The 24,859-nt window shown below is 39.4% G+C and overlaps 2 protein-coding genes across 2 annotated transcripts; one reads left to right on the top strand and one right to left on the bottom strand.

The window, feature by feature from the left end:
- Positions 1 to 1,599: 1,599 nt before the first annotated feature.
- Positions 1,600 to 24,859, bottom strand: LOC133329918 (WD repeat and FYVE domain-containing protein 3). Its single transcript, XM_061538377.1, has 24 exons — positions 24,584 to 24,859; positions 24,260 to 24,505; positions 21,417 to 21,762; positions 21,166 to 21,352; positions 18,597 to 19,955; positions 17,094 to 18,106; positions 15,991 to 16,145; positions 15,497 to 15,921; positions 14,222 to 15,429; positions 11,806 to 13,046; positions 11,352 to 11,740; positions 9,816 to 10,977; positions 9,534 to 9,752; positions 9,188 to 9,467; positions 8,998 to 9,128; positions 8,731 to 8,834; positions 8,363 to 8,663; positions 7,683 to 8,294; positions 7,101 to 7,284; positions 6,840 to 7,043; positions 6,653 to 6,760; positions 6,456 to 6,590; positions 6,226 to 6,340; positions 1,600 to 1,765 (listed from the first exon to the last, which is right to left on the bottom strand). The coding sequence occupies exons 1-24, from the start codon at positions 24,857 to 24,859 to the stop codon at positions 1,600 to 1,602; spliced, it is 10,566 nt and encodes a 3,521-aa protein (XP_061394361.1).
- LOC133329917 (uncharacterized) lies at positions 21,841 to 22,608 on the top strand. Its single transcript, XM_061538376.1, has one exon. It carries the CDS (start codon positions 21,841 to 21,843, stop codon positions 22,606 to 22,608), a length of 768 nt encoding a protein of 255 aa, XP_061394360.1.

The following is a 24,859-nucleotide window of genomic DNA, read 5'->3' as shown; positions in this document are numbered from 1 at the left end:
TGGTTTTTAGAAAATATACGTTTTATAGCAAAAAATATTTTTGTTTGTTTTTTTTTTTGGTTTTATACAAAACTTATAAAAATCTATTGTTTGAGTTATTTCTTTATTTTCCATTTTTCTTTTCGATTTTTCTGTTTGATTGAGAAAAAATTATATAAAAAATGTTTAACAAATAAAATAGTCTATTGATGTTTGTTTTTTATTAAAATATACACAATATTAATTATATATAGTTAAAGAGCGACAAGAAAGAAATGAGATGAAATAAAAATGAGAGATAGAGAGGAGTATTTTATAAATATTTTTTAGTTTGTAAAATATGTATTGAAAAAGTCGGCCTAAAACAAATTTTGGATATTGGGATCATATCAAAATCATATTGAGGACAAATTCCGTATTTTACGAGGAATCACTTTCACATTTGTATATTGTCTCATAATAAAGGCTCTGAAAAAAAGACTTCGGCACATTCCAAAACTGAATGAGGAAATACTCCGTCTGCATATGAGAAATTGGTTCCAATATACAAAAATATAGAATACGCTTAGGCTGTTTTACATCGAACTATAAGGGTTTAAGTGGTCCGGTATTATTGAGAGTGAATGACATTTCCGTGAACTTCTCCTGGAGGAAAATAGTAAACAATGGTAATAGATCTTCCACTTATCAGAACGGAGTATTATAATATTGTATCATTTATAGGCAATTTTTAGAAGGATGCAATACAGAGAGATATCGCCATTATTACACAGGGTGTCTAAGAGACAGGGGATTTTGTTTTCCAATAAGAATAAAAAAAAATCGAATTATTTCGACCAGGATACTTGGACAAAATTAAGAAGTATATTATGAAGGAAATATAGTTGCTCGACAACTGGGACATTGGGTCATTAGCAGACACCTTACATTTTTTTTTTTTTGAAAATTACCCTCTTAAATAATAGCAATATAAAAATATTATTTAGATCGTGGATTTGGACCTTTTTCAATCCACATTTTACAATTTTTATCTGTTTATATGTGTATGTGTATTTCTTTTTCACCTTTCTTTGTTTAATATTACTATTATTATTGTTATTTTTTTTCTTTCCATTATGTTCTTTTTTCCTTTGTAACACTAATTATCCTTTCTTCTTCCTCTATACTTAACAACTAATAATAATTATTATTATTTAATTTTTTAATATATATTAATGTATGTCTGTTTGTATGTTTCTTAATTTCCTCTTAGTTATTACTTTTTGGTATATTTTTTTTATTTCTTTAAATTATTATTTATTTCTTTAAATTACTATAATTATTATTTATTTATTAATTTTTCTTCCTCATAATATATTTTTTATTTATTTATTTATTTTTGTTGTAAAAGGTACATTTACTCTTTTTTTCCTCTGTGTGTGTTTCAAATAATTATTATTTATGTATGTCTCTATTAATAATAATTAATTACTTATGTAGTTATGTTGGTATGTGTGTGTATGTATGTATTTATGCATAAATGTATTGTAATGTCTTTTATTAAATAGTCATTATTTTTAATGTTTTTTCTCTCTAAAATTTAGTAATTATTATTTCTTTTTTTTTATTGTATATATGTGTTTAATTATCAACAGATGTCGCCCGCAATTGTGCATAACACGACTGACACACCCGCACCGGCTTTAATATTCGCAAACGTGATATTTCCGATTCGAAACGACTGCATTTATTGCAGAACACCTGACCACAATTGCGACAATGATGTTTACGTTCGTATAATGTGAATCTGGAAATAGAGAGAAGGAGAAGCAAATTTTGAATACAAATTTAGCAACTGTTCCAGGAGCAAATTTATTAAGGGGAACTCCTTCCCAAATCAGAACAATATAAATGTAAATATAACCAGTGAGCGGAGCAGTATAGTCGGACGGGGCCGACCATACGATACCCTACACAACTTCCACTGAACTCTAACTTTCTGCGGATGTTTATTTTGAGCCTGGGCAATATTTCGTGATATTTGCACCCTCTTGCCGGATTAGAGGTCAACAGCACCTCTACCTTACACTGACATATGTTTCGAATATTAATAATATTCAGTACATCCCTTCTAATTACTTATCCAGATTCCCTTCACCGTGGGTTGTGTTGTGATGTTCGGCTTATAATTGTGACCTATAGATCAACTCGAAAAAAACACAAAAAAATAGGTCTTCGGTCCAATACATCCCAAAATTATTATCTGATCATCGCCGAAAATACTAGGCGTTGTCCTTTACCACAACTGGAAAATTTCAGAGCGACCAGCGCCATATTTCCGCCCTCTAGTGTGGTAATGGGTTACTAAATAATATCTCAGTACGTAAGCACCTGTAAATATTTAAGTGTAACTCCCACATCTGAGTACGTACGACCATATAATTGGTATCAATTTAAAGGTCAACCACTCCTCTTGGATATACAATCAACTTCTCGGGTCTATGTCCTTCAGGGGCAAATATATAGGCAATAGAATACAAAATTTGTAATTTTTCACACAAAAGTCGGGGTCCATTTGACCCGCTAAAAATTGACCGATCCTTTACAAAACAGACATGCTTATTCTTTGGCCCGATCCCCTTCTCCATGTAAAATTTCGCGATGTTCGCGCCATAATTGCGGCCTCTGGAGCGCCAGAAAAACCGATAAAAATTTAGTATTTGGTTCATTTCATCCCCTAAATATTAACTGATCTTTACCACAAACAATAGGGGTCTTCATTGGCCAGAACCCATCCTACATGCAAAATTTCGTGAAGATTGGTCCATAACTGTGGCCTGTATCGTGTTTACAAATTATAATGGACAGACGGACGGACGGACGGACACACATGTCTAGATCGACTCAGCTAGTCGAGATATGACGATCGGTATACTTAAAGGTGGGTCTAGGACCAATATTTCGCGGCGTTACAAACTTTTGGGGCTGCACAAAGCTATAATACCCTGACAACATAGTTGTGTAGGGTATAAAAATTGTAATAAAATCGAGCTAAAATTAATTTTAATTGTTTAGAAATTGAACATTGTATGCAATGAAATTGCCTATCCATTACGAACCACAACCAAGTCCAAATCTTCTGCAAAATTTTTTTTCCAAACATTAGTACCTTACACATCCAATAATATATACTGACATTGAAGAATATACCTAAACCACAAGCATACAAAAATCCTAAAGCTTAACCGCAATATGGGCTTTTTTTGCTACCGTCCCAAGGAGGTTTTAAATCCATTGAGAACCTCAAATACGAAATAACTTGGACTGGAAATTGTGACAAGTTCCTCAATACACCTAAAATGGGATATTATATGGATTGTGACAATTTACGTGCAGATGTATTGAACCGTCTGAAACCCCGATTTTTTACAAGAAGTATTTCTATTTATTCAGATCATTAAATGCTATCAGATACTATAATTGGAAAACCGATTTCTAATATTTTTTGAAGGAGATTTCTAACTATTGAATGTCTAGAATGTCAAATAGTCTAAATCCTTTAAATGGGACACTACATTAAAGATTTTCAGCCAAGTGGAGTATTTGACTCTTCTGGCACTTCGATTGGAAAATGTGACAAGGAATTTAAAAATACTTTAAATTTGGACCCGCATAATGGAGTATTTGTAAATACAGGAACCAATATTAAATTTTTTCTCTGAATAGTTATTTTTCACTCCGAGAATCCGAAGCATCGATTTCAGTTGAAAGATGAGGCGCAGACCTCAAAAATTTATAAAATTGGGAATGAACTTGTAACTAAAAACGATTATTATTTGTGCCAGTAGATCTTTCACCCATTAAAAACAGAAATTTCAAATTCCAGATTCTTTTGAAAAATACCTCTAAGATCTTCCGAGAACAATAATTATATATTACGGACGAACATATGGTGGCCTTATTAAAATATGGGTTTGTAATGAATTATTCTGTCAGAAGATCATACAGCCTCTGAAACACTAATTTGTAGGCACTTTGTTTCGGTTTAATGCTGTTGATATCTTTTAAATATCGTAATATCGTAAAGTACTAACGTTATATGGGAGATATTCCAGAACGTGGTTCCGTAAATAATAATTTTCAATGCTTAATTTCCTATGCGGCTCCAGCTTGGACCGCTAACGTAAGTGCAAAGCAAAGACGCACATAAGACAATTAAATAAAGAGACGATTCTTTCTGTGGGTCAACGTAACAAAAGATCCAGAGGTACAAAAGTGTGCCTCTATATCAAGGACCAGGCCTATCAGACATGCCTGAATGGAATAGTCGCCTATCACCTAAGTTTATGATTTGAAAATATATTCTGATCAAAAGACTTCTGCTCGTACCTATATCCTGTTATATAATACACAATTTAATATAAGTGGAATTTGCTCTGATTTGTTGTGTAAAGAAAGACATTGGTGGGGATAGTGCTTTTCGTACTTCCACACGACCTTTAGGTGCTGCTTGAATTCCAGTTGAATTCCTTCTCACTCATCATGTTGGGGTCCTATCTACGTATCGTTGGCAGTAGTAAATTGCCTTCCCTTCCTTGAGATTGACACTTTTAAGAGCAGAAGCCGACAACAAGGGTTCCAAAGTAACTTTGGAACACCCACATTTGACTTCTTTCCCCTTCGTAGCCGCCTGCCTCAGATGTGATGGCTTGTCGACTGTAGCCGACGTATTTACGACGGTTTCCGCTTTAAAGGAACCCTCCACTTTGTCTGGCATTTGGGTGTCATCCCATATGTCGGTTGGGATGCTTTGATGAAAGATATCACATTCCTCAATGAGTCTAAAATGGGATTCACTTTGTCGTGTCAGATTTTCATATATGTATGTCGCCCCAGACCGATGCACATGCGTGAGCATACACTTTTTGATTTTTGAAACGAGTCCGTGTCCGAGTTCAAATTTGCCAAGTGTGCCAAGGCAGCCAATACAAAATCAGCCGCAGAGTTTGTTTGTCTTTTATGGGGGTTTAACAAAGTTGGAGAATCAATGGGCATAGGTTAAGAGGAGGACATGAGGTCGAAATTGACAAAGACTTGGTAGATAACTAAACCTAATGCGTATCGATGCGCCCAGGTATCGATAAGGCTGCGATGGGCACGGTTTCAAAAAACACATTAGCATTAGGGGGTCATCCTAAAGAGGAGAAGACTACGAACTCATATGTTTGTTTAATTATAAAGCTATGAACGTGTCCGTTAGCATTCAGCTAGGTTTCCACTCGCAGGTATAAGCTTAAATAGCAATGCAATAGTGTTATCTCCAGTTCGTCTATTAAGAATCTCTGCAGCTCCCTCCACCTTGTCTATAAAGACTCCCTTCAGGTTGTCTATAAAGACATCCTTCCTCTATAGATACACTACTCAGGTCGTATATAAAGACTCACTTCAGCACTTTTGTAAAGTCTTCCTCCAGCTCGTCTCTAAATATTCCCATCAGTTCATTTTTAAATACTTTTTTAGTTCCTCTCGGCTCCAAAGAGTTCCTGGCTTCAGCTCCTCTATAAAGTCTTACTACAACTCGTCCATAGAGACTCACTTGTCTATAAATAATCCATCTAACTCGGCTATAATGACTCTCTTTAGCTCGTTAATAAAGACTCCACAAAACTGATACATAAAATCCCATTTATAAAAAAAAATCCTTCCGCATGTCTATAAAGACTGAGTTCAGCTCATCAATAAAGTATCACTCCTTTTCGTTCATAAAGACACACTTCAGCACGTCTATGAAAACACACCTCAGGTCGTCTATATAGTCTCCCTTCAGTTCCACTGTAAAGACTTACTCCAGCTCGTCTATAAAGACTCCCCTCAGGTCGTCCATAAATACTCCATCCAGTTCATCTATAAAGGCTCCATTCAGTTCGTGTAAAATGTCGTCTACACTACATGCAATTAATAAATAATTCTTTCAGCTGATCTGTAAGTACCCTTTCCGCTCGTCTTCTAAGTTTCCATAGCTGGTTTATAAAAAACACCTTCGGGTTATAGATATTTACTGTCTTCAGATCGCTTACAAAGATTTCCTCTAGTTCCACTATAAATAATGTCTTTAGCTGGCGTACAAAAATACAATTTTACCACTTTAAAAATTACCTTGAACTAAAATAGCGTCTCCTATATACGTTCATAAAGACGGATTTATAGCCGTTCATAAAAAAATTCTCCCTCGTTATTCCCCTTTCAAATATATTGGTTACTACTTACTTAACATGACATTTAACACACTGATCAGCTCCTTCGTCTTTAAGCCAATGATCGGCCACACCACGACCAGGTTGTTCAGTGACACACCATGAATAAATGCGACCGCGAGCATCACCTACAAAAATAAGAGAAAAATATTAAATAAATCAAAAAATCAAAAATTTATTTATTTTCAAAATCGCATTTTAACCCATAAATCCAAATCCTTTAAAAATTTAAATTTTACTTACCCACATATAAGATTTTATGATCTTTGGATACCGTCAAGGCTGTAATACTGGCCGGTTCGGCATTATCTTTGCGATCATAGGCCGTGTGCATGGTTAATTTTGAACGGAACATTAATTGACGTTGCCATTTGAAGCCTAGAGAGATGCGACAAGAAACAAATTAAAAATTGAAAAATCATAACCTCGAAAATGCTTACCTTTCTTCAGGCAATGATCACCACGATGTTTATCATTATCGATCATGACGAAACCATCGGTGAGACTAGTATCAGATTTGCTGGGACGTATTGTGGAACGTTCTTCTTCTGGGTGGCAAAGAAAACAACAACCAAACAACAAAATTAATAATTTTGAAAACCCCAATTTTAAGAAATCAAATCTTACCCTCAATTCCCTTATTGCCACCGGAACCCTCTACCGTTGATGATTTAATTTCATGTAGCGATTTCGCTCCCGAAAATGAAGATTTCCGCCGTTCTGATGTCACCGGGATTTCACATTCTTTCATTGGTTTATCCGATTGCGTGGAGTTATTTGAATGCTGGGATGCTTCTGATATGCTACTTTCGGAAGCGGATTTATGGATTTCTGGAAAAAGAGAAGAGATTAGAAAATTGGGTAACAGTTGAGGTGAATTTTATTTACCGTTATCATCATGTGAAGATATGCTTTGCATTTGTTTAAATAATTCCATTTTCTTGGACGTTTCACCACCCACAGCCTCATCTTCTTTGTCCGAACCGGTATCAGGATTTTCTTGAGATTTAATTTCGGCACAACGTTTCAGTTTGCGTTCAATGGGTACTTGAACATATTCGAGAGACCACATCTAAAAGGGGAAGAGGAAGCAAAATTTTTATTGGGGACTCTTGAAAAAATATTTTTAAAAATCCACCCCAATTATACCCCATTGGAAAACTATTTAGGCTCCCAAAAAATATGTTTAAAAAATCCACGTCTATGTTGAGGACTCCAAAAAATATGTTTAAAAAATCCACGTCTATGTTGAGGCCTCCAAAAAATATGTTTCAAAAATCCACGTCTATGTTGAGGCCTTCAAAAAATATGTTTAAAAAATCCACGCCTATGTTGAGACCTCCAAAAAATATGTTTAAAAAAATCTCCCTTGAAAAAATATTTTTAAAAAATCCACGCCTGTTTGAGACCCTTGAAAAACGCCTTTGATAGACCCTTGAAAAATATTTTTAAAAATCCATTTCCACTTACCCTCACAACACCATCTGTTGAACCAGTAATTACAACATTCTGTGGATCCCATTCTCGTATTTGTGAAAAGGCCACACACAATATTTGCTGCATACGATCGGCACTTCCCACGCAAGTATTAACCGTTGCCAGGGGGTCACCATTTATAGACCATACATGTAGCCACGTGGCGGAACATGTTGCAATATCACCCGTCAATTCATTAATGGCCACCGCGGCCACCACACCCACATGACCTGGCAGCTGACGCACAAATGTAAACCGTGTCATATCCCAAACAATGGCAGTACCATCTCTCGATCCCGACACAATAACATTATATGCTGCACTAGCTGCCAGGCAGGTAACAGCATCAGTGTGGCCATGTAGCGAATGTTTAACCGTTAAACTTTTACGATTTGCATCAAATTTCCAAATTGTAATAACGGAGCTGGTTCCGGCTGTGATGATCATTTTCGAATTGGGACAGGCACAAGCCAAAATTTCACCAGAATTTTGTGCAGCTGCTTCTGAGACAAATGAAGCACGATCTGTATCGTAGAGACCAATGCGCAGCGAGTGATCGGCAAAGCCCCAGGCTATATATTTCGTATATGATGGTGGCATCATAACCTAGAAAAGAGAAAGAAAATAAGCTATTAGATTCCTCCTTTCGAAAAAAAAGTTGTCCCAATGTGTACCTTATTTTGTTCCACAGCAAAAACAGTCTTATCTGGTTGCAATATCTGACCCACGGGACCTTTTAGCTCCTTAATGGGTTGCAGGCTCGGTTTCAAATTATCCAAATTATGGAAGAACAAACGATCGGATTGTAAAACAGTGGTATTGCCCTGTATCAAAGCACTCGGATCGATTAGCGTGGAATGTCGTGAGCCAGACATTTTCTTGGCGGGATGTGGTTTCTTGAACAGTTGTTTGGGTATTTGTCCAAAATTATTAATGAAACCAATTGTGGCATTTTTCTTCAGCGGATCATCAATGCTGGAAATTTTAAAAGAGTGGAGGGAATTCATTACAAAACTCCGAAGGCAAAAGGAGCGGGACTTACTTATAAATATCAACATTTCCCTCATAGAACAAATGATGGAAAACATTTGTGGCCTCCACAGCAGCAGGACCTTGTTGTTTGTGGCCAAATATCAAGTCGATCCACTGGAAGAGGAAAGAAGGAAATTAATAATAAAAATATTTTTAAAAAACCCAGCCCTGTGATAGACCCTTCAAAAAATATTTTTAAAAAATCCACTCCTGTGACCCTTAACCCTTCTTTAAAGTCTCTGTCCTTCCCGAATATTTTTTGAAATTCATTCCTTACCAAATGTAAATTCTGGCTAACATAATCACACTCCAAGGCATTCCGATGTAGTCTTATAAATTCTCGCGGATCCTGTTTGGCCCATGGTGGCAAGATAACATCGTTCAAAGTTTCGCCATTTTGTTTGGTACCTTTAAAAGAAAAAAGAACAATTATTTACTCTCTTTAACCTCTACTTCTGTGGACCTACCCAAATCAAAATTATTTGAATTGGTTATAAATTCGGGGAGGTAGAAAAATTCAGGTATTAGCTCCTTAACATCGGCCATATTAAACTTGGAAGCCGACAGCCAGGCCTCCTTGATGCTGTGAAACATTCGATCGGCCAAATCGAAATGACCCCCCTGTAGTCTCAAGAAATGCTGGGTAAATGGTTCCAAGCGCACCAGATATGAGCAAACAATCATGGCCGATGAGTAATGGGTGCCATAGTGATAGGGTGGTGTCTCACCATGAGGGTCATCCCATTCCTAAAGGAACATCAATATGTATTATTCTTATAGGTTACGGAGGGTGTGTGTGTTTTGAGGACCCACCTTAAATCTCTTCTGAAATTGTTCCAATCTCTCCTCCGACTGGGCACCCATGGGTTTGGAGAAGTCACGGAATGTCTTTGGGTTATTGAAATCCAATTCTTCCGAATCATAATCGGCCAATATCCAGGGAAATACGGGATATTGCATGAGATCATTGTAGGAGCGACCGGCCAGGGTATTTAAATGCATTAAATATTGGAAGTTGGAGATTTCACCACGCTGGAAAAAAGATCGGAATATTAAATAAAAGTTCGAATACCCCTTGACAAATCAAATACTTACCACCCATCTCTGGGTCACCGAGGTCTCACCAATCAAACTACTGAAAATACCCGATGTTTGTTCCACACTTGCCGTTCTCTTTTGCCCCGCCACCGATTGCTGGGCATTATCATTAATGGCTGTGGCATGGGCCATAAATCTTTGATAGACCTTGTTCCGCACCTTCCTCGGAAAACTTAGCAAATAATTTCGGCCATCTTCGGAGAAGACCTCCAATGCAATGGGCTGTAGCAAATAACGCCGTTTATGGACTTCCCGTATCTCCTCATAAGCAAATTTGGAACATTGACGAACTTTGTGCTGCCGGGTGGTACCACCAGAATTTGGTATAATCGGTTCATAGGCCCCTGGTGGCAAAGTATCAATATCTTTAATTTCCCGATTTTTGAGCAATGTAAAACCATCGACGATGTAACAATGTTCTTTGCCGAATAACAGCAGACCCTCAAAGGTATCCAAACCCTGTATTCGGGCACATCTAAACATAAAGGAGATTTTTTCCTGTTCCTCCAGCAGCCGCAAGAATGTCTCATTATCAGAAATATTTGACATTTCATCATCCTCGTCCTCATCGTCGGGAGCATTAATGTCCAACGATTCCTGGGCATGAGCTACTGCAGTCGAAGCAGCAGCAGCAGCCCGATGTTCATTCGGTGACTGGGGTGGTGTACTTGTCGTACCACCCGGTTCACTTTTTGACGTCTGTAATTGGGGATGATGAGCCGCTTGTCCATGTCCCGACGCCTTCAACAATTGATTGGCATCTACGGAATGTTGATGTTGCAGCGATTGTTGTTGTTGTGCCAAAGAATCCGTTTCACACAAAATACGCGGTGGCTGCTGACAATGGGTGTAATAGATTTTACTATCGAAGCTGGTGGCAACTTTATATTTTAATTGACGATTATCGGGTATATCCAGCTCGGGACGATATGGATAGTGGAGATAGAAGAGATCATTACGCATGGTTTTCTTACGCATGCGATGTGGACCTTCTGTCGTATCCAATATCCATTTATCGAGTGTGGAACAGCCTTCAGGGCCCCAGAGGCCACGTTCGCGGGTCAATTCTGTTTCCGATTGGACCCAATCCTGATAGACATAACGCTGGGTGTGTTGCAGCATTTGTAGGTATTGTTTGCAGCGTAACTCCCAAAGGTCCCTGGAAATGGAAAAAAGAAAATTGATTAAAAAACGGAATCCTAAAAGGTGAAGATTTCCTATTGGAAACCCCTATTCAGCCAGGCTGAATTGAAGATTTCCCAACGGAAACCTCATTCAGCCAGGCTGAATTGAAGATTTCCTAATGGAAACCTAATTCAGCTAGGCTGAATTGAAGATTACCTAATGGAAACCTAATTCAGCCAGGCTGAATTGAAGATTTCCAAATGAAAACCCCTATTCAGACAGGCTGAATTGAAGATTTCCTAATGGAAACATTATTCAGCACTGCTGAATTGAAGATTTCCTAAAGGAAACTTTTTTCAGCGAGGCAGGGTAGAATATTATTTAATTTCACTTCTCCGAACTACTCACTTTATCAACTGCACATGAATGTTGGTGCATTCGAATGCCGATTCCCGGGTCATCGACGACTTAGCACGAACCATTTCATCCTTCTTGACTTTGGTGCGGCTTGCCAGCCGTGTCAGACCTCCAGTAACCTTTTGGATTTTCGATTGTATTTGATTGTGGATTTCCCAGGGAATGCGATACGAGGCTTTACGTTCGGCATCGACATAATTAAACCATAATTTCGAAGCCAGTTCCATAACCTGTTCTCGGGTAGTTTGCAGATCTGGAGCTTTTTGGTTATTCGGCGGAGCGGACAATGACACTTTAAATACCTCTTCAATGGCTGGTTTCTTACAAACATACAGCTCTTCCCAGACCCGGAAGGCGGCTCCGACAATTAAATTGCGACCCTGGAGGAAAAAAGAGGATAGAGGAGGGTTAGCTTGGGGCCCTTACTTTGAAAATGTGACCTTACCTGCAATTGATTTAAATCCTCATCTTTGGGTTCGATGATATCCGCCTGCGGATTAACATGCCAGGTGGTATTACGCGCAGTGGATGGTTCCAAAATAATTTTCATATCCGATGTCAGTTGGAGCAGACAATAGGTTAGACATCCAATGAATTCCAGTTCATGGTTTCCAGCACCGAAAATCAGCAAACGATGGGTAATGATTTTATGCAGAGCCTCCAAGACGCTCATCTGCTCGGTTATGGCCTCTGTGGGTCTTGACAATAAATACAAAATGGTTCGATTCAATGAATGATGCAACTGTTCCAATGTCAGCGACGAAGTTCTTCTCTTAGCCTGAGCTATCAATTTGATAATGAAATCGAAGATATCATGCGGATTGCGGGTCAAGCAGCCCTGCCACATTTTATCCACCACACGTGCCGTGAAATAGAAAACATTCGGAGCCACATGTTGGGTATGGCTTTGTATTAGGGGTACCAACGACAGGGCAGCCTGTTCTCCTACCAAAATATCAGCTGCCAGCAAGTGGTCCATTAGGGCCGTAATAATTTCCGTTTGATATTCGATTTGTAAATTTAGCTCCGAATTTTCGGGTGAGGCATCCAATACCAAATCTATAACCGGTGTTGTTTTGCCATGCATATTCAAGCTCAACGAATCGACCACAATGACCCTCAGGAAGTCGATGATGCATTTCCTAACCGGATGATTAGTTAGCTTGACCATTGTACTTGCATTCCCCGAAGCAGCAGCATTGAGGCTCATCATAAAACCACCACCCGTTTCCTCTGTGGGTGAACTATTACCGCTGTTCGGTTCTGATTCCACATTTTCATCTTTACTGCTATTGGGGAAGAGCACCGCAACCAGGGACGATATAACATCTCCCGACATCATGACTGGCATAAAATCGGTAAGATTTTGATAGAGACTAAATAGCAACTGTATTATTGTCTCAGGATGACTATTCAACCAGGGAGCCATTTCCCCACCATGCACTATGGCTCTAACCATACCCAGCAGGACACATACTCCCTCCGGGCAAATATTCATTTTTGGTATATTTGTATTGGCCGAAACGGGGGCACCCCATAGGAATGACCACACACGATCCAGATCGAATTTTGTGTGTTCTGTGGCCAGTAATTTTACAGGTTGCCCCATTATCAAAGCAGTAATCAGGAAATATAATTCCGGGACGTCCAGGTGGTACTGCATTAACCATTCCAGGGTCTGGAAACCTAGAAAAATTAGGAAAATCAGAGGTTAGTATCGAAAAATAAATGGAAATCATATTGAAAGCCTTATTCGACTGAGCTGAAATCAGGATTTTCTATCAGAAGCTTAAGATGAATACAGATTTCACATCAAAACCTTATTCAGCTAAGCAGAATTACAAATATCCCATCGGAATCCTTATTCAGCTAAGCTGAATTGTAGATTTCCCAATGGAAACCTTATTCAGTATGGCTGACTTGCAGATTTCCCTTTGGAAACCTTATTCAGCCAGGCTGAATTGAAGATTTTCTATAGAAAAGGCTTATTCAGCTGGGCTGAATTGAAGTTTTCCTAAGGGAAACCTTATTCAGCCATTCTGAATTGAAGATTTTCTATAGAAAACCGTATTCAGCTGGGCTGAATTGCAGATTTCCAATCGAAAACCTTATTCAGCTAAGCTGAATTGCAGATTTCCCATCAGAAACCTTATTCAGCTTAGCTGAATTGAAGATTTTTTATAGCAAACCTTATTCAGCCAAGCTGAATCGAAGATTTTCTATAGAAAACCTTATTCAGCCAAGCTGAATTGAAAATTTCCTATAGAAAACCTTATTCAGCCAAGCTGTATTGAAGATTTTCCATATAAAACCTTATTCAGCTTAGCTGAATTGAAGATTTTCTATAGAAACCCTTATTAAGCTAAGCTGAATTGAAGTTTTTCTATAGAAACCCTTATTCAGCTAAGCTGAGTTGAAGTTTTTCTATAGAAAACCTTATTCAGCTAAGCTGAATTAAAGATTTTTTTATAGAAAACCTTATTCAGCCAAGCTGAATTGAAGATTTCCTATAGAAACCCTTATTCAGCCAAGCTGTATTGAAGATTTTCCATATAAAACCTTATTCAGCTTAGCTGAATTGAAGATTTTCTATAGAAACCCATATTTAGCTAAGCTGAATTGAAGTTTTTCTATAGAAACCCTTATTCAGCTAAGCTGAACTGAAGTTTTTCTAAAGAAAACCTTATTTAGCTAAGCTGAATTGAAGATTTTTTATAGAAAACATTATTCAGCTGGGCTGAATAAGGCTGATTTGAATATTTTCTATAGAAACCCTACTCAGCCAGGCTGAATTGAAGATTTTATGTAGAAAATCGTATTCAGCTTGGCTGACTTGAAAACTAGCTTTGATATGACCTCACCTGGTATATTCAAAGCCGCCGTCCTAACCTCCCCGGCAATATGGGTGGGCAAATGCTGCAAGGTATTGGCGGTGGTGGCCACAATAACAGTTCCGGTCCCAGTCGATGGCCTGGAATTCAATTGCTGGGCTGCAATGCCCATGGACTTCTTTTGGGAAACCATTTCGGTAAAGCGCAAATATCCGCCATTATGGGTAGAGTCACGGAAACGTACCAAAAAACTTTCATTGGCACAGATCACGACCAAGATCCTTACCGCAATTATCACCGTGGTGAAGTGGACATTCGGTTGCATGAAGAGCAGAAGCCAATCCATTCCCAGGGTCTTGGAGATATCATCGCAGATGATGTAATTGACAGTATTCCGAGCGGTGAAAAGCAAACCGTGTAGTAGGGATAGGCAACGATTCCGCAAGTAGATGTTCTGAGCAGTTGTATCATTTTCGGCAGTTGCAGCGGAATTGGAAGGATTCGGGGTGGGTTTCATTGTGGGTAGTATTAGGGACTTCTCGACCTGATCGGCTTTGGGTAGTTTGGAAGCACAATATTGGCCAAATAGCAAAAGATCGGTGTGCCTTGGCTGACCTCCCAGGAGGGCTTCGACTAAATTGAAGAGAATCTCCCGCGTGGAATGATCCTGAATATCGACGATGATATAGAGCAGCTTATTGAGTAATTGTAGCTCTCTCATGATTTTCACATTTTGTTTCTTCTCATTCGACTCCACAGCCAATTCCAATAAATGTTCCAGCAAAGATCTGAGCAGCCCATTGGGGGCATTATGCCATATATCCAAATCGCAAAGGAGATCTTGGAAAGCTGTAACATTGGGAATGGCTGACATATCCTGGCCACTGTTCACCGTGCCCACTAAGCCAAATGTCAAGTGCAAAATGTGGGAATTCAGGAGATTTTTCTTCTTCTTGAAGAACATGCCGAGGGTCTGGTAGCAGCGCTTGCGATCCATTTCACTTTGGGCTGCGCGGTTACTGCGTACCACACATGTTAGGGCCTTGACGCCGGCATACAAAGACTCCACGTCTTGTGCCATGGCAATGATGCCGAGGAGGACATTGCAGCCGCCGACGGTGTCAATCATGGCAGAGACGGGATGGGGGCTAAAGACGCGGACACCTAGATAGCCCACTACCACACCGCCCAGGGTGCGGCCAGCTCCAGCCAAATGACCAGCTGAGTTGTGGAGGATTCTGAAAAATAAAAAAACGGATTCAATTAATAATAATAAATCCCCTCCTTTAGAATCCCGCAACTTACTTAATGGGCGTGGCATTTTCATGAGAGTTCATGCCCAGCTGCTTGGCAATGGACTTATTATCGGCACGACTGTAAACCTTGCGGATCTTGACCAATGTTAATTGAGATACAGCCTTGGCATTGAGACCTAAGAGGACTTTTTCCTCTGCCACCAAGGGGCCTAAAGGTTCAACCTTTTTACCCAGTTGGGGGGCTTGCAGCGAACCCATGTAATGGGGACCTAAATTGAAAATAGTTTGGACTGTCTGTTGATTTACCACATCTTCGAGAAGGTGGCAAACACCCTGCTTCCAACACAGACGTGAGTAGCGGCGCCAAATAGGTGGTGTTCCAATGTAACCAAATACCGAGGTGGCCACTGGTAGGTTGGCCGAACCGGCTCCCGGGTTTTGTGAGATATAATGGAGCTTTTGGGAATGGAGGGGCTAAAATTAGAGAGTGATTAAAAATTATTATCAAACTTAGAGATAGGGCGAGATTTCAGGTCCTCCTACCGTTCCATCCAAGTACAGCGACAGACTGGAGTTTTTCAAGACCGCTCGATTAAGTACCACCACCAAATGGTGCCACTGGCCTTCGTGTAATAAATCGGGACACCAAATGCGGGCACTGTTGTCATCCGATCCCTCAGGTTCCCAGTCACCAAGGCCTGGAAATCAAGAAAAACATTAACATTTCAGTATAGAATCAGCAATTCAGCACAGTTGTATAAGGTTTCCAATAGGAAATCTTCAATTCCGCCCAGCTGAATAAGGTTTCCGGTGTGAAATCCTCAATTTAGCTTAGCTGAATAAGATTTCCAGTTGGAGATCGTCAATTTAGCGCAGTTGAATAAGGTTTCCAGTAGGAGATCTTCAATTCAGCTAAGCTGAATAAGGTTTCCATTAGGAAGACTTGATATCAGCCCAGCTGAATAAGGTTTCCATTTGGAAATCTTCAATTAAGCCTGGCTGAATAAGGTTTCCATTGGGAAATCTTCAATTCAGCTTGGCTGAATAGGGTTTCCGTTGGGAAATCTTCAATGCAGCCATGTTGAATAAGGTTTATATTAGGAATACTTCAATTCAACCTGGCTTAATAAGGGTTTCTATAGAAAATCTTCAATTCAGCATGGCTGAATAAGGTTTTCTATAAGAAATCTTCAATTCAGCTCGGCTGAATAAGGTTTTCTATAGGAAATCTTAAATTCAGCTCGGCTGAATGAGGTTTCTAGTAAGAAATCATCATATGAAATCATTTCCATTAGGAAAACTTCAATTCAGACCAGCTAAATAAGGTTTCAAATTGGATAACTTAAATTTAGCTCAGCTGAATAAGGTTTCCAATAAGAAAACTTCGATTCAGCCGAGCTGAATAAGGTTTCCATTAGGAAATCTTCAATTCAGCCCATCTGAATAAGGTTTCCATTAGGAAATCGTAAATTCAGCCCAGCCAGTTTTCCATTACGAAATCTTCAATTCAGCCTGGCTGAATTAGGTTTCCATTAAGAATATGTCAATTCAGCCTTGCTGAATAAGGTTTCAAATAGGAAAACTCCAATCCAACCTAACTGATACTAGATTCTAAACTGAAAATGATGTTTTAAATGTCTACTCACTTTTACTTGGCGTCACCAGGGTCTCCTGTGTTGACACCACAATAGCCTTATCCCTCGCCGAGAGCAATATCGAAAGACATACCAAATTCTCCTCCCTCGGGTTGTGTATCGTACGCACCAATGTCAGTAGCCTCACACAATGTGGATCTGTTTTTGGATCTGAAAATTTCTCAACACAAAACCAGGTGGAGAATGAAAGACCTGTCTGCGGTGGAAAGATGCGATCTCCCGAACCAATACCACCGATTGTATTGGCATCTATGGTACCACCAGCGGTGGCCGTTGCCTGCGGAGCCAATGAGGGCAGATATAGACACCCAAATCCCTCCGCGGACATATCCATTTCAACAAACGGCGGCAGGGTGCTGGATCCGTGTGCTCGAAAATCTCTTGGCGTCGTCATGGAGACCAATGTTTTTATACGAGTCAATGGTACAGGTCCACCCATGGAATAGCATTTATTAAGATCGATATTTTTACACGACAGGGGTTCACCCAAACGTAAAAATTCTCTCAGCTCGGTAGGCTGCAGGGCCTGAGCTGCCAATCTCTCCAAAATGTATTGCATGGGGACATGTAGGGGATTGACTTCTTCGGATAAAGCTTTTCGGGCGATTTTCAGCAGTTGACCCGCCAGGCCATAGTCGCACATTATTTGTTGGTTGCGTTCACTGCGCACCAGAGACTTGATGACTTCGCTAAGGTATACTTGCAGATTTGTGGCCAAGGTGTGTTGTTGGTTATGTGTCACGCTGGGTAGTAGTTGGATCATGCACAAAACCACACCCGGATGGACAATGCGAGGTTCCGGTGTGGGTTGTGAGAGATTCAGCTGATTTGGGTGAGCTGGAGGTAAAGCTAATTCTTTGGATGGTGAACGATTATGCTGATCGTTAAACAGGGTAATTATGTTATTCAGATTTGGAGATTCGAAATTATCCAAAGCAATACTGTACAGTAGGCGGTATACTACGCACACATAGGACAGAGAACGGGGTATGGTGTCCTGGAATCTGAAAAATAAAAAAATATAGATTAAATATCTCAAAAAATATCAAAAGTTCCCTTTGCTGAATAAGATTTCCGATGACAAATCTGTAATTCAGCTTGGCTGAATAAGATATACAATAGAAAATTTTTGTTTCATCCCGGTTGAATAGGTTTTCCTATAGGTAAACTTTAATTCGGCCCAGCTGAATAGCGTTTTCATATCTATAGGAAAACTTCAATTCAGCCTAGCTGAATAAGGTTTCCTATTGAAAAATTTCAATTCAGCTGAATAGGGGTTTCCATAGGTAAACTTCAATCCAGCCTGGCTGTATAGTGTTATCAATAGGATACTTCAATTCAGCTCGGCTGAATAAGGTTATCTATTGAAAATCTTCAATTTAGCCCGCTGAATAAGGTTCCTTTTTGGATATTTTAAATTTAACTTGGCTGAATATGATTTTCATTGGCAAATCTTCATTTCAGGCGTTGCTGAATACCTATAATTTTTCTTACCTATAATTCAAAATGTCACCCGAAAAGACTTCATGATAATACTTCTGCGTGCCGATATCCGTTTTAAATATTCCTTTAAATTCGGGCAGCTCGGTTTCATTGCCAAAACATCCCAGCAGCCGCAGGGTATCACACAGCGAGGCAGTACAAATCTCTTGATGGAAAAACTTGGCATTTGCCGGTTCGAAGCGCATTGCCGTAGCCAAGGTTTGACAAACCATTTGTAGTAGCAGAACCAAATCATCCTGGGGTATTAGTTGAGCCTCAGGATCAGCATCAGCCTCAGCCTCAATGTGATCTTCATCGCACAGTTTACCATCCAGCGATACAAAGACACTAGTCAGATATACGAAGCCACCAACCTTGCGGAATACTGTCCGGGTACGATGTGAATCCTTGAGGCAACCCAGTAGCATATTAAGGATTTGTATTTTAAATTCCACTTGATAGGGTGGTACCGAATGCATGACGGAGAGTATGAACAGCATATCATCATCTCCACCCGCAGAGAGGATGAGTTCGCGAATAATGCCCAACGATTGGGGACGACAATGCTTAAATTTCACCAAATCGTGAATACATTTCGCTCCGCCACTTTCACGAAAAACATTGGCATTGTTGTTGTTACCACTCAGCAGTATGGTAAGGGCCTCCAGAACATGTTTACCCATGCTATCGGCGAGATCTTCCGTTTCTCCTTCCTCTGCCACGACCACAGCATTTTCATCATCTTTGGTTATGGTGCGCACATGATCGGCATAACGATTCAGGCACGTTACAAATACTTCCAATATGCCAACCTCCCGATAGACATCCTTAAATACATTATTATGCCTTAAAATATTCAACAGGGTCTTGAGGCATAAAATACTACAGCTGGTCGAATGGTTATTCTTGAGTAGCAATGACAGCGATATCAATTCCTTGCAGGGTACAAAATTCAATTGGAACACAATGAATTCCAATAAATCGAAAAATTTCTCTTGTATCTGTGATCCCTTTAGATGTATCCGTTCGGTAAATTGACTGAGGGTATTTTCCGATTCCAATATAAAATAATTGGCATTTTCCGAATGATAGACACGGGAGATGGCATCCAATATTGTACAGCAGAGGCCGGAGGATGTTGCTCTCAGGAATACCGTTTGCAGCACCTGAAAAGCATAGATGTTGCGTACACATGTCTCCCGCGATGAGGCTTGGGGCATTTGGAAATTTTGCATCTTGAAAAGGGCATTTATTTGTGCCTGTGGTGGCCTCAACTCATTATAGCCACACATGCACAGTGATGAGATCATCAGGACCAGATTGCGTATGGCAGCCTGAACTTCAACGGAGTGGGTGCGAGATGTATCGAATCTGGAAGGGGGAAAAAACAGTTATTATTAAATAAAAAATGTTATAATGGAACCCTTATTCAGATAAGCTGAATTGAAAATCCCCAATGCAAAACCTTATTCTGATAGACTGAATTGAACATTTCTCCTTTGAAACCCTAATTTAGCTAAGCTGAATTGCAGATTTTCTATTGAAAACCTAATTCAGCTAAGCTGAATTGCAGATTTTCTATTGAAAACCTAATTCAGCTAAACTGAATTACAGATTTTCTATTGAAAACCTAATTCAGCTAAGCTGAATTGCAGATTTTCTATTTAAAACCTTATTCAGCTAAGCTGAATTGCAGATTTTCTATAGAAAAACCTATTCAGCCCGGCGGAATTGAAAATTTTCTATAGAAACCCCTATTCAGCACGGCTGAATTGATGATTTTCTATAGAAAATCTTATTCTGCACAGCTGAATTGAAGATTTTCTATAAAATCTCTCATTCAGCTAAGCTAAATTGAAGATTTTCTATAGAACCACCTTATTCAGCTAAGTTGAATTGAAGATTTTCCATACAAAACCTTATTCAGCTTAGCTGAATTGAAGATTTTCTATAGAAAACCTTATTCAACTAAGCTAAATTGAAGATTTTCTGTAGAAACCCCTATTCAGCTAAGCTAAATTGAAGATTTTCTGTAGAAACCCCTATTTAGCCTGGCTAAATTGAAGAGTTTCTATAGAAAACCCTATTACGGCCAGCTGAATATGGCTTGCAATAGGAAAACTTCAATTCAGCCTGGCTGAAAAAGGTTACCATTAGGAAATCTTCAATTCAGCCTGGCAGAATGGGGTTTTCTATAGGAAAACTTCAATTCGGTCTTGCTGAATAAGGTTTCCATGAGGAAATCTTGAATTCAGCCTGGCTGAATAATGTTTCTGGTAGGAATTTTTTAATTCAGCTTGGTTTCTATTGGGAAAATTTCAATTCAGCTCGGCTGAATGAGGTTTCTATTAGGGAATCTTCAATTCAGTCCGGCTGAATAGCAGTTCCAATAGCAAATCTTGTATTCGGCCTGGCTGAATAAGGTTTCCATTAGGACGTATTCAATTCAGCCTAGCTGAATAAGGTTACCAATAGGAAATCTTGTGTTTAGACTGGCTGAATTAGGTTTCGAATTGGAAAAATATATTCAGACCGGCTGAATAGGGTTCTGCTTGGGAATTAAATTAAATTCTCAACTTACTTGAGCAAAAAATCGGTTAAGAACGTATAACCCTGTGACGCCTTGAAATCATCCATTAGTATCTGTGATACCTGACTAGAATCCTTTAGAAAACAAAAGACCGTAACGAACATTTCAACAATTTCCAGCGGGTTGCCGAATGTTAAGCGCCGCATATTGTCCACACACAAAGCCATACAGCCTTTGGCTAAAAAATAAAAGAGATACATATTAATCTCCCTCCACCTTGAGGTTCCGACTGTCCTACTTACAATGTATATAACTGACAACAGCATCTGTCAGACCATGCCGTGATATGGTGGTCAGGATTTCGGCAGCATTTTTACGCCACACAATGTTGTGTGTGGGACATGGAGAGGTAATGGCGCTAAACAGCAATGTCAAATCATCCATGCGGGCCAGCTCTTCGGCCGGATACGGATATGAACATAATTTCACCAACAGCTGTACGAAAACCTTTTGCAATAGGGTGCGGCGTTCAAAGGCATTGAAATCGCTGGGTGTATCGGATGGTGGATCATCTTCAACAGCGGGTAAATCAAAGAAGAGATAAAGGCATTTCACCAGGGTAGAGGGCACTGCGGCAGCTGTCATAACCTGAAAAGCAAGGAGAGAAAAGTAAAATAAATATTTTTGACAATTGAAAAATAAAATTCAAAAAGAAGTTCCGCAAAAATGCAGCAAGTCTGGTTCCTCTTCAAATTCCTCGAAACAATTCTCTCCGCCATTTGCCTAAGTTTACACTTAATGGGTGTACGGCAGGATGTGGAACCCATACCCCATGTCATTATTTATTGTGGCACCTATTTTGGCTTTACCCTGATGTCACTATTTGGCGGGTTGGGAATTTTGTTGGGTCGCCCTGCCAAGCCCTTAATGGAGGTCATTATCAATGGCACAGGTGCGTTAATGTTTGTGTTGGCCTCGCTTCTAACCATGTATCATGCGGAAAGGGATTTCCATTTAATGTATTTGTCGGATTTTGAGGAGCCCCAACACGGCTTTTTTCGACATTGTAAACAACAGAGTGTAGCCTCCCTGGCCACGGGTCTATTATTTTTATTACATTGTGTTTTTGCTGTGGATTTGTGTTGGATACGCCAACCCACAATGTCGATATTTGAAGATGAGAATGAAGCGGCCCTGCAACCATTGAGGTTATATTTCATTAGTTCGAGTGTGGAGAAGTATTTGCGGCAATTCGAATGGTTTTCGAGGTATTTGGTGCACGATGGGAGGAAGGGATTTGAGAAGAAGTACCCACAAGCGAATACAATGGCTTTGAGGAGGCCGAAAACTCATAGAGTCCATAGGCAGCCGAGTCCAACAAGAGGGACTTCTAGGGTGGCAACGGATAATATGGAAAATTTTCAAGGAACCTCTTCACTGTCCACCACGTCCTTGGATACCTCACAAAATTATGAGAAATCGGAAATGGTATAATTTTTATTATATTTTTTAATAAAAATTAAAAACTTATTTTTTGGAGCCCTAAAAGAGGCCTGGAATTTTTATAGAATATTTTAGGAGGCCTAAAGGAGGGCTGAATTGAAGATTTCCAACCGGAAACCTTATTCAGCCAGGCTGAATTAAAGATATTCTAAATGAAACCTCATTCAGCAGGGCTGAATTGAAGATTTCCTACAGAAAACATTATTCAGCCAAGCTGAATACAAGATTTCTTATGGGGAACCCAATTCAGCAGGGCTAAATTGAAAATTTCCAAACAGAAGCCCTATTCAGCAGGGCTGAATTGAAGATTTTCTATACGAAACCTTATTCAGCCAAGCTGAATTTAAGATTTCCTATATAACACCTCATTCAGCCGGGCTGAATTGAAGATTTCATACAGGAAACCTTATTAAGCCACTCGGAATTAAAGATTTCCTACAGAAAGCATCATTCAGCAAAGCTGAATTGGAGATTTCTTATGGGGAACTTTATTCAGCTAAGCTGAATTGAAGATATCCGAATGAAAACATTATTCGACCAGTCTCAGGTTCGGAATTGAAGATTTCCTATAGGAAACCCTTATTCAGCTAAGCTAAATTGAACATTTGTTGTAGGAGACCTTATTCGGCTATTCCGAATTTAAGATTTCCCAGTGGAAACCTTATTCAGCTTAGCTGAATTGAAGATTCAGCAAGGCTGATTTGAAGATTTTCTACAGGAAACCTTATTCAGCAGGGCTGAATTGACAATTTCTAACTCGGAACCTTATTCAGAAAGTCGAAATTAAAGATTTCCTACAAAAAACCTTATTCACCCATGCTGAATTGAAGAGTTTCCATAGGAAACTTTATTCAGCCAGGCTGAATTGAAGTTTTCCTATAGAAAAGCTTATTCAGCCACTCGGAATTGAAGATTTCCTACAGAAAGCATCTTTCAGCAAAGCTGAATTGAAGATTTCTTATGGGGAACCTTATTCAGCAAAGCTGCATTGAAGATTTCCTAATGAAAACCTTATTCAGCCAGGCTGAATTGCAGATTTCCTAAAAGAAACCTTATTCAGCTAAGCTGAATTAAAGATTTCCTATAGGAAACCTTATTCGGCTAAGTTGAATTGAAGATTTCTTATGGAAAACCTTATTCAGCCACTCGGAATTGAAGATTTTCTACAGAAAGCATCATTCAGCAAAGCTGAATTGAAGATTTCTTATGGGGAACCTTATTCAGCAAAGCTGAATTAAAGATTTCCTATTGAAAAGCTTATTCAGCTAAGCTGAATTAAATATTTATTATGGGAAACCTTATTCAGCTAAGCTGAACTGAAGATTTTCTATTGGAAACCTTATTCAGCTAAGTTGAATTGAAGATTTCTTATAGGAAACCTTATTCAGCTGGGCTGAATTGTAGATTTACTTATGAAAACATTATTCAGCCGGCCTGAATTAAAGATTTCTTACCGTAAAACTTATTCAGCAAAGCTGAATAGAAGATTTCCTATAGGAAACCTTGGATAAGCCTTGAAAAAATAGTCTTTAAAAAATCTACGACAATTTTAGGTCCTTTAAAGATTCCTATTCATCCTGGCTGAATATGATTTTTGTTGTTGTTGTTTTCTTAATTTCCTGTGTGTGTGTGTCTTCCTTACCTGTATCAAGGACACATCACCATTCGCCAACAAATTCAAGGTTGACAACAGCATCCAACCACTGCTGGTCTCTTCCGTAGTTTCGATTTCCAGAAACTTAACAATGGCAATGGAGGCAGCCTCTGTGCTTTGATTGGAGGCCCGCTTGCGTATCTCGGCAACCATTAGACGTGAAACTTGCTGACAAAAGGCCACAACATCCCAGAACTTTTCGCTCATATCCGAGGCAGGACAGGCACTGAAAACCTGTTAAATGAAAAACAATTGTGTGGTGGTTCATTCATTTCCGTTTGATGATGGGAGATGGGTGGTGGTTTGACCTACCTTACAAAACAATGGTAACATTTGATAAAGTTTCATATCCCTCTCCTGTTCGCTCAGAGGCTCCTTGGGATGTGTGTATTCATTGAATAGTTTTTTCAGTGTGTGTAGACTCATTTGGACCCGAGCATCCAGCATGGCATCCTCACTGGCGGCCGAGGTTAGTGTGGAACCACCATTTGCGGTGGACGAGCTGCCTGTGGAGCTCGTCGCACTGCCGGCGCTACCATTACCAGCTGGAGCACTGCCGGCGCCACGTAATTTACGCATAACATTCAT

The sequence above is a fragment of the Musca vetustissima genome, unplaced genomic scaffold (genome assembly GCF_032173495.1).
Source record: "Musca vetustissima isolate MV318-11 ecotype Yass unplaced genomic scaffold, APGP_CSIRO_Mvet_v1 utg238702, whole genome shotgun sequence".
In the NCBI taxonomy this organism is placed as follows: domain Eukaryota; kingdom Metazoa; phylum Arthropoda; class Insecta; order Diptera; family Muscidae; genus Musca; species Musca vetustissima.
The sequence above is the reverse complement of the archived record's forward strand: the minus strand, read 5'-3'. Positions and strand labels throughout refer to the sequence as shown.

What these genes read in the sequence shown, in the direction of transcription:
- LOC133329917 (XM_061538376.1), top strand. Translation starts at nt 21,841, where the DNA reads ATGCAGCAAGTCTGGTTCCTCTTCAAATTCCTCGAAACAATTCTCTCC.
- LOC133329918 (XM_061538377.1), bottom strand. Translation starts at nt 24,859, where the DNA reads ATGAATGTTATGCGTAAATTACGTGGCGCCGGCAGTGCTCCAGCTGGT. An exon ending in GGTGACATTTTGAATTATAG is followed by an intron (nt 18,107 to 18,596) that starts GTAAGAAAAATT and finishes TTTATTTTTCAG; the next exon opens with ATTCCAGGACACCATACCCC. An exon ending in AGGATTTAAATCAATTGCAG is followed by an intron (nt 11,741 to 11,805) that starts GTAAGGTCACAT and finishes TTTTTCCTCCAG; the next exon opens with GGTCGCAATTTAATTGTCGG.